General features: G+C 35.5%; 2 protein-coding genes and 1 long non-coding RNA gene across 3 annotated transcripts; 1 reads left to right on the forward strand and 2 right to left on the reverse strand.

Moving 5' to 3' along the window:
• On the reverse strand, positions 1-6527 carry LOC136806464 (fibrinogen alpha chain-like). Its single transcript, XM_067063046.1, has 5 exons — positions 6029-6527; positions 5375-5500; positions 4224-4340; positions 2771-2980; positions 1-829 (listed from the first exon to the last, which is right to left on the reverse strand). The coding sequence occupies exons 1-5, from the start codon at positions 6525-6527 to the stop codon at positions 684-686; spliced, it is 1098 nt and encodes a 365-aa protein (XP_066919147.1). The 3' UTR covers positions 1-683.
• A 662-nt stretch (positions 6528-7189) lies between these two features.
• On the reverse strand, positions 7190-16640 carry LOC136806433 (angiopoietin-1-like). Its single transcript, XM_067063009.1, has 5 exons — positions 16093-16640; positions 15820-15939; positions 12133-12249; positions 11423-11584; positions 7190-8257 (listed from the first exon to the last, which is right to left on the reverse strand). Exons 1-5 carry the CDS (start codon positions 16586-16588, stop codon positions 8073-8075), a joined length of 1080 nt encoding a protein of 359 aa, XP_066919110.1. The 5' UTR covers positions 16589-16640; the 3' UTR covers positions 7190-8072.
• On the forward strand, positions 12752-14125 carry LOC136806473 (uncharacterized). Its single transcript, XR_010846566.1, has 3 exons — positions 12752-12929; positions 13540-13689; positions 13856-14125. It is a non-coding gene; the product is annotated as an uncharacterized lncRNA (long non-coding RNA).
• Positions 16641-19522: the final 2882 nt, after the last annotated feature.

Raw genomic sequence — 19522 nt, forward strand, 5'->3', positions numbered from 1 at the left:
ACAGTGAAGATTAAGCAAACTACCTTACATACAAGAAAAGCATTTGACAGTGTAGATTAAGCAAACTACCTTACAAGAAGAAATTTTGGCGGCAACTTAATTTGACAGAATTGGAGGATTATGCTAAAAGTTTCCGTTAAAATCTCATTTTCAATTTAATTTATCTTTGCCATCCGCCAAATTTAAATCGTTGTATTCATTCCCCAAATGTATGTTTTTTTAGGCCTTGAAACAGACTTGTTTCTTATTTGATAGAGTTTTTTGTCCAACCCTCATCTACCCAATCGCATTCCCCAACATGTCAAATTTAATTTTCTGCCACCCGCTGCCAATTCAAATTCCCGCCATTATTTCCTCCTACCTTAAGGGAACTTATTTTGGCGGAAACTAATTGTGGCGGATTTGGCGAATTTAGACGAAATTCGCCAAAATTAAATATTTTGCTCACTCGCCAAAATAAGTTCCCGCCAAAAATAAATTTTTTGTTTCCTTGCCTAAATAACCCCTGAAATTCATCAAAATTGCTCAAAATAAGGCAAAATAGAACAGATTTACCACCAAAATTATAAAAATTCACTATTCGCCAAAATAAGTTCCCGCCAAAATTAAAAATTTTTAGGATATTTGCTGCCCGCCAAAATTATTCCCGCCAAAAAAAGTTTCCTTAAGGCATAGTGTGTTTGTTATTTTTCTCGAAACATCATAACAGATTCAGGAAAATTCTGTACTTCATCAAAACTGTCTCGATATCTTTTGGGAACTCTAGCGTTAAAATAGGTGACCCATTTCGCGTTGCATTTATCATTAGATTGGATCCATCCAGCCATACCTGAAAAAGCAAATAATGATTGAAGAAATACGTTTACTAACATTTTTTAATATAGTCTCCCTAACTCGATATCGGGAGACAAATTTAAGGAGAAAATTGAGTTAAAGAGACTCCACCGTATCAATAAGTCGCTAAATCGGCAAAATGTTATTCCTCACTAAAGTATATAAAAAATTAAAATTGTTTACCCTAGGTGTACAAAAGCCACTTCATTTATGCGATTAGAAACTTTCGCGAGGTCATTTATACATTCATAGCAACACTTAAAACCGTTTAAAATTAATACATAATTAGCCCTGGGAAAAAATAATACTTATATTATTTAGACTTTTCAAAGTCTGTGTAAAACTTCTTTAATGAAGGGCATGATACTTTGCATGGAGACTGTGTAGTAAATCCCTAAAATAGGGGTTCTTATGCAAATGGGTGCCATATGGTAGTGCGCCATAAGAGCTCCTTTACACCTTTGAAGGGGTTTTGCTTTGTTTTTGGTAGACTGGCGAATGAAAAATTAACTTTGGCGATTTCTAGATTCTAGGCCGGTGAATTCTTCGCAAGCACAGTGTATTGATTAGCGTAAATATGTACTTGAGGTGGCGAACTGAACTTTTCGAACGGCGAATTGTAATTTTTTTCGGGCCTTTGACCGGCGCAATTCGCTGTTTGCCGGGCCTAACTACAATCATGGACAAAACATTTGAGACAAAGAGAATTTCCCGGCGAAATTATAAACACCACAAATGATTTAAACTACAGTTGGAAAGTAGAGCTTTAACTCTGAGTTTTAACACGAGACTTAAAAGGACCTTGGGATCTCAGGATTTAAAAGCACAAGTTTGCTCGAATAAGGCTTGGAACATAGCCTAGAAGCCACCGAACCCCTCTAAAATCGAAATATTCAATGGAAGAAAGTGGAAGTGCTAAAATAGCAATTCTCGCCCGAACTTTAAATTCTAAAAAACGTTAAAATACACTAAAATGTCAATATATTTCGACGATGATTGTAGGACCCCTGCCTGCACCTTTGAAAATCTTTTAAAGAGGTACAAAAGCCATAAACAAGTAATAAAGTCTCTGAAAGGGTCTTAAATTATGAAATATCAAAAATCGCCTCCTTCAAAGGGTCATAAATTCTCGTAATTTAAGTTTGAAAATTTTGGCTGGCTAAGAAATGGGAAAACAGCCGCTCAAAGGATCCTAAAAACCTCAAAAAGGGTCTCAGTCTCTTAAAGGGTCGATTTTCGAACATTGGATTGGACATACCCGTCACCTCGTAAACTTAGTATCCCCCCCCCCCCGGGTTTCAATATTTTACCCTAAAATAATGAATATTTTGCACAACTTTTTGAAATAAAGCATTATAAGTAAGTTACTCGTTGATATTTCCAAGAAAAACAATATCATTCCGCGACTGCGAAAAAATTCTTTAAAACTTTTATATAAATTCACCCAATTTATAATGTCCAATGATAAGTTTTATTGTGTTAGCGGTTAATTTGATGCTTGTGCATCGAAGGGGTAGAGGTGTAACTTTTGGATAGGAAACACCTATTTACCCATCTGAATACGTTTGACCCGCTTCGTTTTTTCACAAGTGTTGAAGTTAAAATCTATCACTTTATTTCGAGAATATGTTGCGTAAAAAACAAAGAAAGTGATAGAATCAATCAGTTATTTTAAAAGTTGATAAAATCTTAAGGCTTTTCTTGCTTAAGAAAGGTTAAAGATTGCAACCTAGCTCTTACGGCTTTAAAGTCAACGTGTAAAAATGGAAAAATGTCCAAAAAATGTTCCTAAAAATTTTGCTTTGGGTATATAATCATTTTTCAGCCTTGTCGAACCCTCGACCTAAGCATCATCTAGCCTGTTTTTGTATGCTTATTAAAAAGCATGTAATCAAGTTTCTATAACTCAAAAACACAAAGACGGGCTAATCCTTACCTTCTCCGTTGAACAGTTTGGACGCACAACCTTCTTGCGTACGATTGTTATCAAAAGTATGGAATCGTCCACGGTCTAAGTCGTGTATATTAGAATTGAATGAACGGTAACCCGGAATTTCTGCGGTCACATCGAAGCTTGGTGTATTACTGACATATAGTTGATAGTATGTATTTTCCGGACCAACGTTGAATCTGTGCCGGCTTTCGGCTGATCATGAAAATAAATAAACACACTGCAGATATGCCGATTGGTAGTGTGAAGGTTTCGATCACAGACTTGCACCGCAATAGACTGTGTTCGAATCCCAAGCGCTTCCGGGTAGGGTGTTTTACTCGCACTACACATAGCTTTTATGAAACACTAGATGGCAAAAAAATGGTGCCGGGTTTAACCTTATTATTATCATCAAGTGGGGGCTCTTATTATCAATGAGGGTGTTTTCCAATGAAGTATAAGCCCGAAGTGCTAGAATCGAATCTCCAAATCCTACCAAAGTTGCGCGGCCTTGAGCGACTCGCCTGGTTTTTACACAAATGACAGATTGAAAATAAAATTTACCGCTAAATTTCGAAAAAAATATCAATCGTAAACAAAGGAATTGCTAGATTCAATCTGTCGTCAAAAATACGCGCATTTTTTAAGGCTTCACTTTTTCTTGCCTGAGAAAGGTTAGAGATTCTACTCTAGCCCTTCGGGCTTTAAACTCAATGGTGTTTTCCACCATCCTTCCATAACTTTCGATCTAGAGCTGCTACGGAGCTATAACTTGTTCTCTACCATAATAAAGATTCATAGAAGAAAAGAAATGGAGCGATAAGAAAGTCGTTTTTTATAAAACGAGGCCAAAAATTTTAAAGCTCACTCAGTTCGAGCTCGTACAGGCTAGGGCAAACCGATCCAAAATTTCATCCAACATTCCCTTTTTCTGATGTTGGATGAAATGTTGGACCGGTTTGCGTCGATTCAAATTTTTGGAAAACAATGAAAAATCAAAAAAAGAAGAAAAAAATCGTGTTGGACGGTGTTGGATGAAGTTTGATCGCCATCAAACATTTCATCCAACATTTGCGACGAGATCAAAGAAGCTCTCTCATTGAATTGTGTAATTTTTCGTGTTGGATTGGTTTGGTGGTACTTTTTTCTTTATTTTTTGGATTTTCATTTTTTTCCAAGTCATGTCGGATGAAATGTTGGATCGGTTTGCCCCGGCCTTGATTTTTGCTTCATCCAACGAAAGTTTTTCCATCAAACATTTCATCCAACATTGGAAAATCATGTTGGATGAAATATTGGACTGGTTTGCCCCTGGCCCTACGATTCTCGGTCCTTAAAGGATTCGAATAACAGAGGTTTAACTGTATATGGATGAACTCTTAATTGTTCAAACTCCATTTGACCCTCGTCGTGTCATTAAACCTGATGACACTGAATTCTGATCCAATGTTCTTACCATGCCAGCCATATTCGTCGTATTCAAGAAGAATCAACAGCTCATTCTCCTTGTCTTTTGTCCATTGATGAAGTAATTCGTTACCAAGCCAAAAGTCGTTCTTACTTTCCTCAAATCCTTAAAAAACGAAAGTAACTCTTTTTTATAAGACAACCCTTCTCACACAGACCCACTGGGAAAGATGGTTCTTTACCACTGAAAGAATTGTCAAAAATGTCTTCACCAGATTCTCAATGAATTTTCTGACTTGAAAATATGAATGGAATTAATATCCCATAAAAGATCCGGGGGAGTACCTTAGCGACCGACAGGGATGCTCCGCTGAGGTTCGAAAAATGGACCCTGAGTGGGACTCGTTTTTTCAAAGATTTTGCCGAACTTTGCGAAAAAAAGTGACCCTGAATGAGACTGAAATTCTCAAATTGTCTCAAATTTTCTATTTTTGCCCCCAAATTTTCCAAAAAATGCACCCTACGAGGGACAGATTTTTCTATTTTGGTGTTTTTGCGACCCTATCTGGGACTCGTGGAGGTTAAAAAAGGTACTCTGACCAGCGGCGCATTCCCGTAACCCATTTTGCCCTAGTACCCCCCCCCCAGTCATAAAAGATATGGGATTCTCAATTCCCATCGACTTTCAATCCGTTATATTTACCCCTGCTGGCTGAAAAAATCCTACCGGGTCTGTGAGGAGGGGGTGTTATAAGCAATAAGTTGAGCCTCCGCACGGGGAACACAAATTTGTTCGATAGTTAAGTTAAAGAAAAGAAATTTCGAGATAAGAAGGCATTGTTAACTGAAAAGACCATAAATGTTGTTTCGATTAAAGAGACATTCGAGTTAAAGAGGTCCAAGTCAAAAATAATTATCTACCGAAGGAAGGGCGTCACTCTTTCTGCCAAGATTTCCCAAATTACCCTACTACTTTCAAAAACTGGCTCAAACCTGTTTCTTGTTCGTAACAAACCGTATTTCGCATAGTTTAGCATGTTAAGCAATAATTCCAACATGGTAAAAATAAGCAAAAAAATGATGGAATTTTAGCTCCAAATACAATATGTACTATAATATGCTGCTGATACAGTCTGATTATAGTCTTCTAAGTATTGATGGCATTATAATTAGTAAATGGTAATAAAGTGAATGTTTTACCCTCTTTGTATTCTTGCCATGACTTTTTGTTGAAAGGAAATTTTGCCGGTTCGACTCTTTTTTGGAATACAACCCATCCTTTGTCATGATATTTTCGACATCGTATGTTCTTTATCTCGTTGACAGCTAAAAAGAAAATTTATTGTTGATTTACAGCTGTATCTCTTTAATTCGATCTTCATGGGACTAAGAACAAATTTTCTTCGAATTAGAGAAAGTATTTTATACGAATTTCTAGTCAATATTTTAGTTCGAATTAGAGAGAGTCGAATTCATTTGTTTGTGAATTGTGCATACAGTGATTGTTAAAGGCTTACAAAGAAGTTGTGTGAATTCTAAATTATCTAGACCGTTGATGACCCTGCCGACGCACTAGACTGACGTATTATTACAAAACTTCACTTCACATCACGTATATTCTTGACACGGGACTAATAACAAACTTGTTTCTTTTGCGTTTTAGCGTGCAACGGACGCACTGGATTAATTCACGTGTGTTCCGCTGTTTGAACTGTCCGATGGTAAAACATTTTCTCATCTGATAGCAGACATTTTGCGTGCGCCCGTATATCCGGTGTGTCGGCAGGACCTTGAGATTACAAAAAACGACATTCTACCTTTATAACAACAAAAATTTAGAAATCATGACTATACCTGAGATGAAGATGGGGAAAACAGCTTCGATTCTATCCTCCAGCAGACCTTTGTTGACAACTTCGTCACAAGAGAAGAAAGAATAATCGCAGTCTTCCAGTACGCCATCAACCATTTTGTATGGTATACCTTCTCTTGCGCCGCCCTTGTGGAACCAATCACTGCAATTAGTCATTTTGTGCATTTTCGAATAATATTGCACTCTCGGGATCAGCTCCAATTTCTCCCCTTCCGCTTTTAAGACTTGATAATTTTTACTGTAAAAACGGCATTCGTAGATATCCCGACTCGGCTGCCATATTTGATCGTACGATTTACACGACTCGTTAGCTCTACACATTTCCTGACAACATGTATCGTAATCCACTTCTAAATGATATTCGGCCTCCCATGATGTCGGGCGGCCGAGCAATGCGATTATTGAATAATGAGTGGCTTCAAGTATGAACAAATGAAGCGCCAAAGTGAACGAAAATAAAACAATAACAAATAAGTTCATTATTGCGCCTCATTCACAATTTGTGTTATCACGAGGAATTTGAATCCTGTTAGATTTCAGTTGTTTAAATTTACAGCCTCAAAAACCCCAATATTGTAGATAAATTATTCCAATGTTTGAGAAAAACCGATTTTTATTTCTAACGTATTGCTTCTTCATGGTGTCTGCCAAGTAAAATTGAAAAATCGAGATCACACTTACTTAGATTAACATTCAACGAATAGTTCAATAAATGATTAGGAAAAGTGTGGCCACGCGCTTGGCATAAATGATAAATGATTTCCAAATATTTTTCAAACTTTGTTTAAGGAAATATGTCATTTTCCGATTCAATAAACTATTGGCTAAGACTGTAAACAATTTTATATGATTATTCAATTTTAAATATTAAAAATATTAAATAAATTAATGCTAAAATGACAAGAACAATATTATCAAAAGTTGTATCTTACAGGGCCGACTTTTGGCGGCTGTGTCTTAAGAAGAATTTTTGCATGTTGCAGAGTCCATCTCTCCCTATCACTAGTCTACTTCTAAATGAACTTTGTTTTTCGATGATTTTGATGGCATTAAGTTCAGTGAAGTAGACTACAGGATATCACCATATTGGATTTTTTTCACTTTTGTTTTCAAAATTCATATAAAAATATTCTAAATCCGAAATAAAATTTATGAAACTATGATAAAGACATGAAAAATATCTCCAAAATTTAAAAATTTAGTCTACTGGTCATGTTTTTCTGTGGTCTGGAAATTGGAGTTTACACTCCTCCACCAGACAAGTTGTCTAACAACCGGTTTTTTACATTCTTCTTTTTATAAATGATCATTAAACATTAATATTTCTAAAATGGTTGAACCTAAAGTTTTACAAAATTTATAGTTAATATGGTAACATTTAACATTTCGTAGGGTAAGGTGCATCAAATTTTACGCAATTTACAATTTTCGTGATTTTCACGAATTTTGGTACTTTTCGTGAAATGTAGCCCTCGTGAAACTTTTAAAACAGTGATTTACACCAAAACTCCGAGGAAAATAAAATAAAATACCTTAAAGGAATAAATTTTGGTGGAAAGAAAATTTGGCAGATTTGGCGGATTTGGGCAGAATCCGCCAAATTAAGTTCCCGCCAGAATTTCTTTTTTCCGCCATCCGCCAAATTAAATAATCGCCAAATTAAGCTTTTTGAAAATATGATCTCTTTTAAGGTGTTTTTGCATTTTTTTGCTGTTCTTACGCCATTTCAAGGATAAATTTTTCAGCAAACGCTAAGTTTTTTCGTCCATCCGTCAAATTAAATTCCCTCTAAAAAACTTTTTCGTCCGTCCGCCAAATTAAATTCCCTCTAAAAAACTTTTTCGGCCATCCGCCAAATTAAATTCCCGCCAAAATTTCTTCCTTTCAGGTAGGTGAAAAAGTAGCCAAGTAAGGTCAATGCTGGCTCCCAGCTGGCACACAACGTTGTTTCAATGTCCATCTAACGTTATATGGATGTTGTGAACGTCAGATAAACGTTGAAACAGCGTGTGTCAGCTGGGCTGTTTAGTCTATTTCTCGAAACATCATAAAGGAGCCGATATATATTTGATTCTGACCGCTTGAAGTGCGCCGCATCGGTTGTTTGGCGTTGGTATACAACATCCAATCTGAATTACTACACCAGCCATTTTTTTTCATCCACCCTGCCGTCCCTTGGCCGTCAAACATATTTTTCGACATGCACTTACCTGTAAAATAAATCATATTTTAAACTAAATTCAGATAATCCTTTTTATAAAATCTGAAAAATTGGCCATCCGGCAAAATAAGCCCGACCTCGTTCCCTGCGTATTATCAGCTTCTTGATGCTTATATTGGTAGCGCCAGATAATATCCTGGGGTTATCTGTTTTTCGAATGCAAAAAAGTTACGTAATTCAAAAGCTAAAGGTCGGATTACATTAGTTCTTGGATTTGAAACCATTTTATTGCTGTTAAACTTTGTAACGTCAGAATTTTTATGACATGTTCACTGGGCGAAATAAGAGATTTCCAATATCTGCATGTGGGGTGTCGGGGAATTTCCTCGAATTCATGATGAGCTACCTCAAAGAAAGATCCCAAATCACCAAAGTGAATGGAGTTACATCGACCAAATCCTCTGTTGAATACGGCGTTCCTCAGGGATCGATACTTGGACCTCAATGTTTCTCAATGTACGTGAATGACATGCCAGATGTTGGAGATGAGGAAATCAACCTATATGCAGATGACTCTGAGACTTACTCGATAGCTGACACTGTTGACGAAGTAATGATTAACTTGCAAAAACAAATAGAACTAATTGCTAATTATTCGTTAGAGAACTGTCTTACAATCCATCCAGATAAATGTCAAATATTGATATTAAGCAAACAGAAGTTCATTGGTCCCCTACCAGATGTTAAGATCAACAACAATTCTATCAAAATAACTGACAAAACAAAATGTCTTGGTGTGATTCTTGACAATAAACTATCATGGGGCCCTCATACGGAAATGGTGTGTAATGCCTTTAGCAACAAACTTAAAAACCTTTACAAAATGAACACTCTTGATAAAGTTACACTTAGAACAATCTATAATAGCGGTATTTTACCATCAGTAATATATGGTATCTTGATCTGGGGGAATTGTGCTGATCACCTACTGGACGATATAGAAAAGATCCACATTAAAGCTGCTCGTTTCATCGAACGAATCAAGAAGAAAGTAAAAGACTGTGAAGTTCTCGCTCAAGCAAAGTGGAAGCCTCTTGCTTTCTACTATAAGAAACATCTTACATGCAAAACTTATAAAATCTACAACGACTTGACTTCACCGTTATTGAAAGACTTCATCAACAAAACAACCAAAACAAAACGCACACGAAACGAATGCAAAATCGACCAACCAGCTTTCAACTATGTCGGATACAAACGCTCTTTTGCCTACAGAGCTTCAACATCGTGGAACCTCCTTCCCCTATGTGTTAGAGAGAGAAAAAATCTTTAGCCACTTTCAAAAAGGCATTACTTGAATCAAAAGTTATACCCAAAATTAACTTTGGCTACAATTCGACATCCAGGGCTCGTGACCCGGAAAATTATCTATACTATTAATATTTTATCTCAGTTTATATATCTTATACATTATATATACATAGAATTTTTTTAATTTTTATTTTAAACTACACAGAATGGATCCTGCAGTCAAACCTACATTTAAAATTCTCACAAATTTCTCTAGTATCTATCAACCTATTCATGCATCCTAACAAAATCTAAGTTAATACTTAAATCTCAATAAATTAAATTTTTCAAAATTTTGAGGACACTAAGATTTTGGTCTCGGCCTCTAATGTTCTAAATCATTTTATATTTTAACTTATTTAAACAATAATAATAGTATATTTTATCTTAGATTTATAGTAGGTCCACATCAGTGGTTTCTCACTGTCTGCTAGTTTGTATTGACCTTCTTTACCAAATAAATTAATAATAATAATAATAATCTTGGAAATATCTTGAAAATATGATATTTCCAAAAATTGGAAATATGATATGTAATATCATATTTCCATATTGTACGAGCAACTGTCCGATAACTATTACATATCATATTTCCAATTTTCAATTTATATTTTACATGCAAAATACAAGATATATTGTACTTTTTTTAACCAATCAGATTGCAGATATTTTTTGGATCGCCGATAATTCCAAAAATTGGAAATATCATGAAATATGATATTTCCACAACTTTGGAAATATAGAAAAGTCATATTTCCATATTTACAAAAGTATATGGAAATATCATATTTTCAAGATATTTCCAGGATTGGAAATCTCTTATTTCGCCCAGTGGTTGTTTTGTACATGTTTTGTAGTTCATCCTACACCAGGGTATTCTCCAGCGTCAATTAGTAAGGTGAATAAAGCCTGGGATACACGGGAGACGAGGTTGATTAATTTCCAGTTAAATTTGACAAAACAAAACAATTACAATCTGTAAAACAGTCTCTTTTCGTACATTTAATACTATAGTTCACCCATTTTAGTGGCTCCAAAATCCCCCTCTGCCAAACTAAGCTTTCATCAATTTCTTCATTTTATCCTTTTGGGTAAATGAGGGATACAGGGGTGCTAATGTAATGGCTTTCTATAAGCACGCTTGTTATAAATTGCACTACATCAAAAATGAAAATGGAACCCAAAAAAGATGCACTGAAGAGACACTGGCAAGCGAACGGAAGAAACCGAAAAGTGGGCCGCACAAGAAAGAAAACCTAAAAAAAAACAGACGTCTATCACAGTGCGTGAACCCAGTGCACTGCATAACGAACTTGAAGCAAAATCTAATCGGGTGCTGTGTCACTAATTTTGGTGCCTAGCTTTAGATATTTTGCAGGCCTGTTCTTCGGCCGGTAGAGATTGACCACGGCCAATTTGACTGCCTGAAATTTCCGTACGGCCCGGCAATCGTCCGTGAGGGAAAACTCCGTTAAACTCAAACCCAGTCCGTTTTATGCTGTTTTTGATTCAGGGGTTGAGAACTAAATTCCAATATCTTTTCGGGAAAAATATCCTCGGGGAAAAGTTACGGAAATTTTAACCAATAGCATACCGCAGTGATTCTAAAAATAGACATCAAAATTATTGTTTGTCCGAGTTTTAATCCCATCATCCTTTGCATTAATTGCTTTTGCAAGTCAATTACAGTTATTGACAATACAATAGTAATAACTTGCACGCATTACAAATCAAGATGAAAAGGATTGTGGGATTGAATTTCGGTCAAATGTTAAAAGTAATAATTATGACGTTTGCATAGCGTTGTGCTACAGTATTAACGAATATTTTTCCCCGATGAAATTTTTCGCCAATAAAATAATACCTTGTGATGCGTCCTTATCAAAAGTGACAAATTTACTTCGCGAAGCCATGTTGACTGTAATGTCACTGTCGAACTCGTCAAAGTTTGGCAAACGTTCATTTTTTGCTGTCATCGCAAAGTCCTGGTCTTCACTATCCACGTTAAATTCACCCAATTCTTTACCTGAGTTTCAAAATCAAAAATTTCTATTCACTCTTCAGTCGATTTTCAATCGAGCTTATTTCAGGCTTGTTTGTACACACAACCAGTATCTACGGGACAATTAGGAGTGAAATGTTGCTATCTATAAATCATACTTCATCGCAGAGGTCTCCGTACGGGAGTTTTTTTTATCAAACAGACATTGCGCACAGAGTGTACTACGAAGCGATAAACGTGAGATACACTCTGGTACAGAGTCTCATACTAGGACATACCAGACGGCACAGCTTTTTCTATTCGTCTTTTTCTTTTTTCATGGATTTTGTTTTATGCACTAACGTCTATTCGACATTGCATTATTTTCCAATATGTGAAGCCTAGGTTTTCAGGCTGACCTTTATAAACCTTAAAGAAAAATCTATATCTGCCATCTTTAATCAGATTTTTTCTTTAAATTGGTGAACGGGAAGCCATTGCAGTGTTATAAAATGAACATCAAACAGCGTCACAAAATATAGTTTAAAGCTCCTTAAGTAAAAACAAATTTTTGTTCAAGTCCTGATTCTTACCCAACCAATTACCATTTTTCCATTGAACACCAATCGTCAACTCGTTCTCTTTTGATCGCGTCATGAGGTTGAGAGTTGTCAATCCCAACCAAAAATCCTCTTCGCTCTCCTTGAAACCTTAAAACAAGACAATAGAGTAAAAAACAATTGAAATTTTGTTCGAACCATGCGTCAAAGTTTTGACTCTGAAAGCAAAGTTAGTGTAACCCATTTTTACACCCCTGTGTCACAGACCACCCCGGTGGAAAAATAGGCCAAAAAATCGTCCCCGGTGGAAAAAATCTCTTACAATTTCAACCCCACTGCGAAATTGCTCTATGATTTTATCCCCATTGAAAACTGAATGTAAAAAATTGCACTCCAAAACCATCCCCACTGGAATTTTCGAGCTGGAAACAATAGATTGTCTATCCCCATTGGCATTTCGATAGAAATTTCATCCCCCACGGCTATTCACAGCGCGAAGCTTAGAGAATCGCGCAATGTAGATGGGGCCTTAAATCGCGTGTTTTTGTTCGGGCGGTTGGCGGCCTCAAAATTTATCTTTTTTGCTCATTCTTGTTCCTCGAATTACAAAACATTTTGAAAATCGGAGAAATTTGGAGAAGAATCCCAAAAACCAAAAATCAGAAGTCAGAAAAGTGCATCCTACTTCGAGCAATGTGGAATTTTTTAGACTATAGTTTGAGGACACCTTCAAAGTATGCTTCAGGGATAAGCTGATGGAAATTTAATGCCCAAGCTTTAGAGAATGAATTTGGATGTTCTGGAAAGGAGAAAGATCATGCTACCAGCAGGTGAAAATTCTACATCATTGTCATTTTTTTCTGTGAAGCTATGTCTAGTCGAAGATGCACTATATTTTGCGCCAGAATTATGTCACTGCTGCTGTTTATGAGTGGTTTTCAATGGTGATTCTTGAAGTTTAAGACCTCTCTAGCTACTGCCTCCTATGAATTACTTTTATTGTTATGTTTGTCAAACCTTATTACGAACCAAGCTTCACATCATAATATAGAATTTAAAGGGTAATTTAAAGCTTCGTTACCAATTATTTTTGTATCCCGCGATATATAATAGTGCCACAATAAGACAGTCTTTCCTTACAATCTGATTATCAGTATTTACCAGCCACACAGAGCCAGTAGAAACAAGTAACTTTAACAATTTATTATTCCCCAGCCATCCCTATTGTATTCCTAATAGGTAAAAAAAATTCAACCTTCAGCTCTTAGTTGGTATGTGTAAAATGCAAAAGTGTCATTTATATCGCAGGGCGTAACTGTGGGTGAAAATGACTAGATAAGCTACAGAGTACCACAAGCACTCGGCAATTTTCTTAAGTCTGATTGATGGATATTTCAATAACAGATTCAACACAATCATTGTAATGTATTCCAATTTTAGGGAATTGACTGGCATGGTTTGTCAAGCTTGCTCGTACGAAATCGCGCTGTGCGTTGAAATCCATTGGCTTGATAAATGCAAATTGTTCATCTTGACTTTTGGTCAGTACAAATAATCATTGTTGAATGTTCGTGCAATGGCTTAGATCTAGTAAGTTTTATTTTAAAAAACAGATGAACATTTTGTACAGTAACCTTTTCAACTGACTTTTTCACAATACCTTTAAATTGTCAAACAATGTTTTGTCCAATTTCATTTTTAAATTGTCAATTTTTCATATGATTATAATAATTTTCAATCCTTTTTTTATTTTCAGGTACAATTTATCGCTTGCAAACCGAATACTGATTTTCAAAGCAGACGTTATGATTACGGGTTGGGAAATGACATACACAGCAGAATAGAATTTCTGTTGTTGGCTTTATGACGTGGTAGATGACTTTCATGAATTGATTTTTTGGTATTTTAGAACATTAACTTATACACCTGACCTTTGTTATTTACATATGTTGATCATGGATGAGAAATGTATTCAATTTACCTTTTCTAGCACGATTATAATCTGATAATATAATGAATAATTGTATTTCATAACTATATTTAAACCTGCACTTTTTAGTCAGTCCATCATTCAATATAGCTAGACAAAGTCTATACTTTATTTAACGAAGAGTCCCCCATCGAGGGGCGAATGTTGTATGTACCTTGTGTGAAAGATGACTGGACTGACAGTATTTGATCGATGATTTTTGATTTATAAACTACTTAGCATCAGCTGGATTAGTCCCCCATTTTCTTATTAATTGTAGCTTGAAACTCTTTTCATAATATTGGTAAACCAAAACTCTTTTTCAAACATTTTTGATAATGAAGCGTTTTACTTCTACAAAGGAATAGAACCTGAAGTAGAGAATTCTACAGCTAACAGGCAGGTTTCTTTGACCATCAAAGCCTAGAAAGCTCTTGGAACTTTTGGACCCCCCCCCCTCCAGGCCTTAAACTTTCCATGAGCTTTTGCTTCACTAATTAGCATAATATTTAGAAAAATATTCTTTGTTATTTAATATTGTGGATTTTTTTCGATTGTTTTTTATTTTATTTATCGTTATGTAATCAGTCATTATTGTACCTATTGAATCTGACTGAAAATCTTTGAAAGAGATGAATTAAAACCTAATGCAAGTCTTGTCAACGTACTTTTGTAGTAATTTTTATATATCTTAAGTGATGACACATTAGACCTTGGCCAAATATGTCTTGTTTATTTGTAAGTAAACCCTCTCTTTTCACCTTTTTATTAGCAGTTCTAAGTAGCTACATGGAATTTTGAAGACTTTTTCTTCCAGCTTTAATTAGGTTGTTTTCAGAATTAAAAGAAACATACAATTGTATAAGAAAAGAAGCTTCTAAAGCCAACTGGGCCACGAGTTTGCTTGTTTTTTTTTTGTTTCCCGCGCAAATTTAACGCGGTTTGCCGACTGGAACTAGGATTTTCGAATGTTTTTGACCAATTCGAATGTTTTGTTTCCCGTGGATTCAAAATGGCGGCGCTAAAAGAAGAAACAACCGAAGCGAAAATTTACTGAAATAGGTGGTTTACTTTGGCTGAATACACCTTTTTAAAAAATGACAATGACTTGAAAACTGTTAATAAGGGAATTATCAGCCCTTAGTCTAATCAATGAAATATTTCTTTGACGTCAATCTCCATTCGTATTTCGAATCAGAGCCATTCTTTTGGTGACATGCAAGCTTGAAAGGCACGCTTTCAAAGACTGATTTTAGCAAAGAAAAGTGTTTTAATGGTATGATATTGATTATTTTGTTCTAAAGAAAGGTTCTACTCGCCTGTTAAAATGAAAAACCTGTATTTTATAGCTTGAAACCCATTCAAAATAGCAATTTTAATGAAGGGCGTTAAATTACGCCCCGTAAGCTTGCTCCTTTCGCCCTCTCGCCTACATAAAGCGCCCAAATCTAAAGCTTCGCGGGAATAGCTTGCGCTGAATAGCCGTGCCCCACTGAGGGAAAAAGTTCTACTGGGGCACTGAGACAGGGGTGTATTTTTTATTCCATTCAACTACGCCATATATAGTCTAGATTTAGAACGCCATGATTTCAAGTTTCTACTCTGTTCGTAGATAACCAAGCCGGCTGGCCATAGACCCTGAAAGTGCCTAAAAGTCCTTAATAACTTGGCTTAGTGAAAAATGAATTATCTAGATATTTTCAAATTAACATCAAATTTTTCAGTGGTGGATAAATTTAGATAGATATTACCGTCTGTGTATTGCTGCCAAGTTTTTTTATGAAATTGATATTTGAGCGGATTTAATCTTTTCTGAAAAACTGTCCATCCTTTCTCATCGTAGATTTTACATAATTGTCGAATCATCACTCCTGCAAGAAAAATGCGAGAATAATATTTTTGTTTCCTACCCGCCTGTAAAAGTATAGAACCGTAAATGAAATCATTTAAAATGCAATAGAATTTATTAATAGCGAATGATTGCTCAATTCTGTATAGATAGCAAAACATTAAAAAAGTCTGACCTTCAACGTTGATTTCGTACCAGCCTTCTCCAGATTGTAAATAACTTCTGTCATAAACTTGTTGGCATGATTTGAAATTGAAACACCATCTCATGCTGCCGTCTTCAAGGGGGTATTCCCCTTTCTTTCTGGCCCCAGCCATCTCCCACCATTCCAAACATCCTGTAAGGCCTTTGTACATCTTAGAGTAATATTGAACTCTCGGGATCAGCTCCAATTTCTCCCCTTCCGCTTTTAAAACTTGATAATTTTTATTGTAAAAACGGCATTCGTAAATATCACGACTCGGCTGCCATATTTGATCGTACGATTTACACGACTCGTTAGCTCTACACATTTCCTGACAACATGTATCGTAATCCACTTCTGAACGGTATTCGGCCTCCCATGATGTCGGGCGGCCGAGCAATGCGATTATTGAATAATGCGTCGCTTCAAGTATGAACAGATGAAGCGCCAAAGTGAACGAAAATAAAACAATAACAAAAAGGTTCATTTTGCGAGGCTCACTCAATACAATCTTGCTCACGACTACTGCATATGAAGGAAAGAACATTACCCACTTATAATAAATAAGACATCGAGATCCAAAAATTCATACAGAGGGCTTTGTTATTGCGTTTGGAAAAATATTACATTATATATTTATGATTGATTTCATAAAAAAGTTGGTTCTCCCCGGGATGTAATGCCAAATGCCACACAAACGTCAACTTCTCTCTACAATATTCCATTCGATTTTCTCTATGGTCTTCTTAGCAGGGGCTTCATAATCCTGTACCAAACCGAACACAGTAGGCGATCATTTTTGAAGTTAATGGGGGGTAATCAGGGGAGGGTTTCAGGGGGTAAATTATTTTGACCATTTTGACGTCTTCATGTTGTGAAAGTGATACATCTTGCATTATAGATGATCTGTTTTTCGAATGAAGAAAAAACAGAGTTTCAGGGATAACCGGATTCCAACTATTTCTTCCTGATATTTCGCTAACCCCGTCTAAACGAGAACTGAATTCCCGCCCCCAAAAATGTCTTTGAAATTCAAGAATTCTGTTGAAATTGACGCAAATTCTGCATATTGTTTTCCAATACCGAATTTCTGACCGAATATTTTTTGCTTATAATTTTTCTCTACTAAAGCACTGCTCTCTACTGATGCACTGTTCCGACATTGGACTTTATTTCCGAAATTTCCGCCCCAATTATACGCTTTTTATATAAGAATGGTGTTTTTCCAATTCATCATGAATAGCCTTAACATTTTCGAATAAATCATCCTGAAGTATTATCCTACGGTATTCTTAGATTTAGATCCGATCCAAGCCAAAAATCTAACGTGTAATACATACCTCAAGCAAAGATACTCAAAATATTCACTTTTGTTGAACCTCTTAGCATTCCTGGGTAATAGTTGGCAATTTAATGGTGAAATACTCTAAAAAGGACATTCTTAGGTTCAGTCTCCAAACTCCATGGATAGTGGTATTCTTAGGATATTCTTCATTTTTCAGTCAATTTCATCATGAAAATTCTTATGAAGTATATTCTTATAAAAAAGCGTGTAGATGATTTGAGCCACAGAAACCCTTTATGATCCTGGGTAAAACCTCGACATATTGTGAGCTGACAATTTGAAATTTCAAACATGGGTTCTTAAGTACATGTTATTGTTTTCTTGCTTAAAGAACTTAAATTGATCAACCATAACGAAACGGGGAAAAATTGTGGGGGGATGAAAATTTATGAAATTTTATATTGTTACCTTATTCTCTCACGATTAAAACAATCTAATATACATATTTTTTTATTAGCATACAAAAATCCAAACACTGGCTCGGAGATGCTTAGCTATAGAGATTGACAAGGCTGAAAAAATTCTTGTATCTAAAGTGAAATTTCAGGGAAATTCCAAAAATCTGTAAAATACAAGCGAGAAAAAGCCAAAAGCAGGAAAATAGTTGCCATATCTGAGCCTAGAAATGCTCATGAGTGCAATGTTTTAAAGTCAAAGAAGTGAACGAAAAAAAATTCACTTACCTAAATATTTTGATTGTGTACAAAAACACGAGAAATCATTTTATCCGTCTTTCTTCTTTTCTTCAAATTCTTTTTTGTTATTGTAATCTTGATGTTAATGTTTAAATTTTACGCGAAAAAAAATGCTTAAATGCAATACATAAAATTTTTATTTACTAAAACCCACGAATTTTTTTTCTAGACCCACGAATTTTTTTCATAGACCCACGAATTTTTTTTGATGAACCCACGAATTTTTTTTATGGACCCACGAATTATTTTTGTGAACCCACGAATTTTTTTCATGGACCCACGAATTTGTTTTCAGAACCCACGAATTTTTTTCCGACCCACGAAGGCACGCAACCCACGCAATTTATCACACTCTGATAGGAACCACTAGAAACTTTGTATGGTTCGACTTAATAGAATTACTTTAATGGGATAAATTTTCGCGGTTGAGCTCATCCGCGAAATTTTATGATTTCGCGGGGATTAATTGTCGCGGATGAGGGATTTCCTGATTTTTCGCGGGGATTTAATTTCGCAGATTGGGGTACAAATTTAAATTTTTGAAAAGGGTCAAAACATTGAAATAAAATTTTTCCAGGAAAATTAAGAATTTATTTTTCAAGTAATAAGAGGGTGTTTTGGAATAGGGCGAGGAGATATGTATTACAACTATCAAAAGTTGAATTTGAACTTCCATGGTGCGGTCCTAAATTTTCACAGCCTATTTGGGAAAAAAGCGGAAGAGAAATTCGGGATAGGAAAATTAAATTGAAAATAAATTCTTTTGTTTTCCGTTTTCCCTCCTTTTCTTACATATCCTTTTAAATGTTTAATTTCAAGCCAGTTGGATTACCCTCTTACATTGAAAAGCTTTTAACAATAAGCGATCACTTTAGATAAAAAATTTTCCAATACCTCTTCCAAGTTTCTAAATTTGTGAAGAAAATTTTGAGGAAAACGATTTTTTGCTAACAAGCATATCGAGGATTTGACCTTTTTCGAGGGTTGCGTGCCCTCATGTAGAAAAAAAATAAAAAACGATAAAAATAAAAATTTCGCGAATAGCAAAGAAAAATTCAAATTTTTTCGCGGAAACTAATTTTCGCGGATGGGCCTTTTTCAAATTTCCAATGGGACTTATTTTCGCGGATGTCTACTTCACTGAACTCAGCGTCATCAAAAAGCTAAGTTCAGCCAGAAGTAGACTCTAGTCTAGGACTCTAGCGGAAAACTTGATCAGAGAAAAGCGGAGGTACGTTTTTACATTATAGCATAGTCATTATAAAAAAACACTGGTCTGGCAATGTATTGTTTTAGCTTTATTGTCAAATTTTCTTTTGTTATAAATAAAAGGCAAGTTGCGATTTGCATACTTTTTGATCACGTTACCAAATTCTCCTTT

The sequence above is a fragment of the Clytia hemisphaerica genome, unplaced genomic scaffold (assembly GCF_902728285.1).
Source record: "Clytia hemisphaerica strain Z4C2 unplaced genomic scaffold, Clytia hemisphaerica genome assembly, whole genome shotgun sequence".
NCBI classification, from domain to species: Eukaryota; Metazoa; Cnidaria; class Hydrozoa; order Leptothecata; family Clytiidae; genus Clytia; species Clytia hemisphaerica.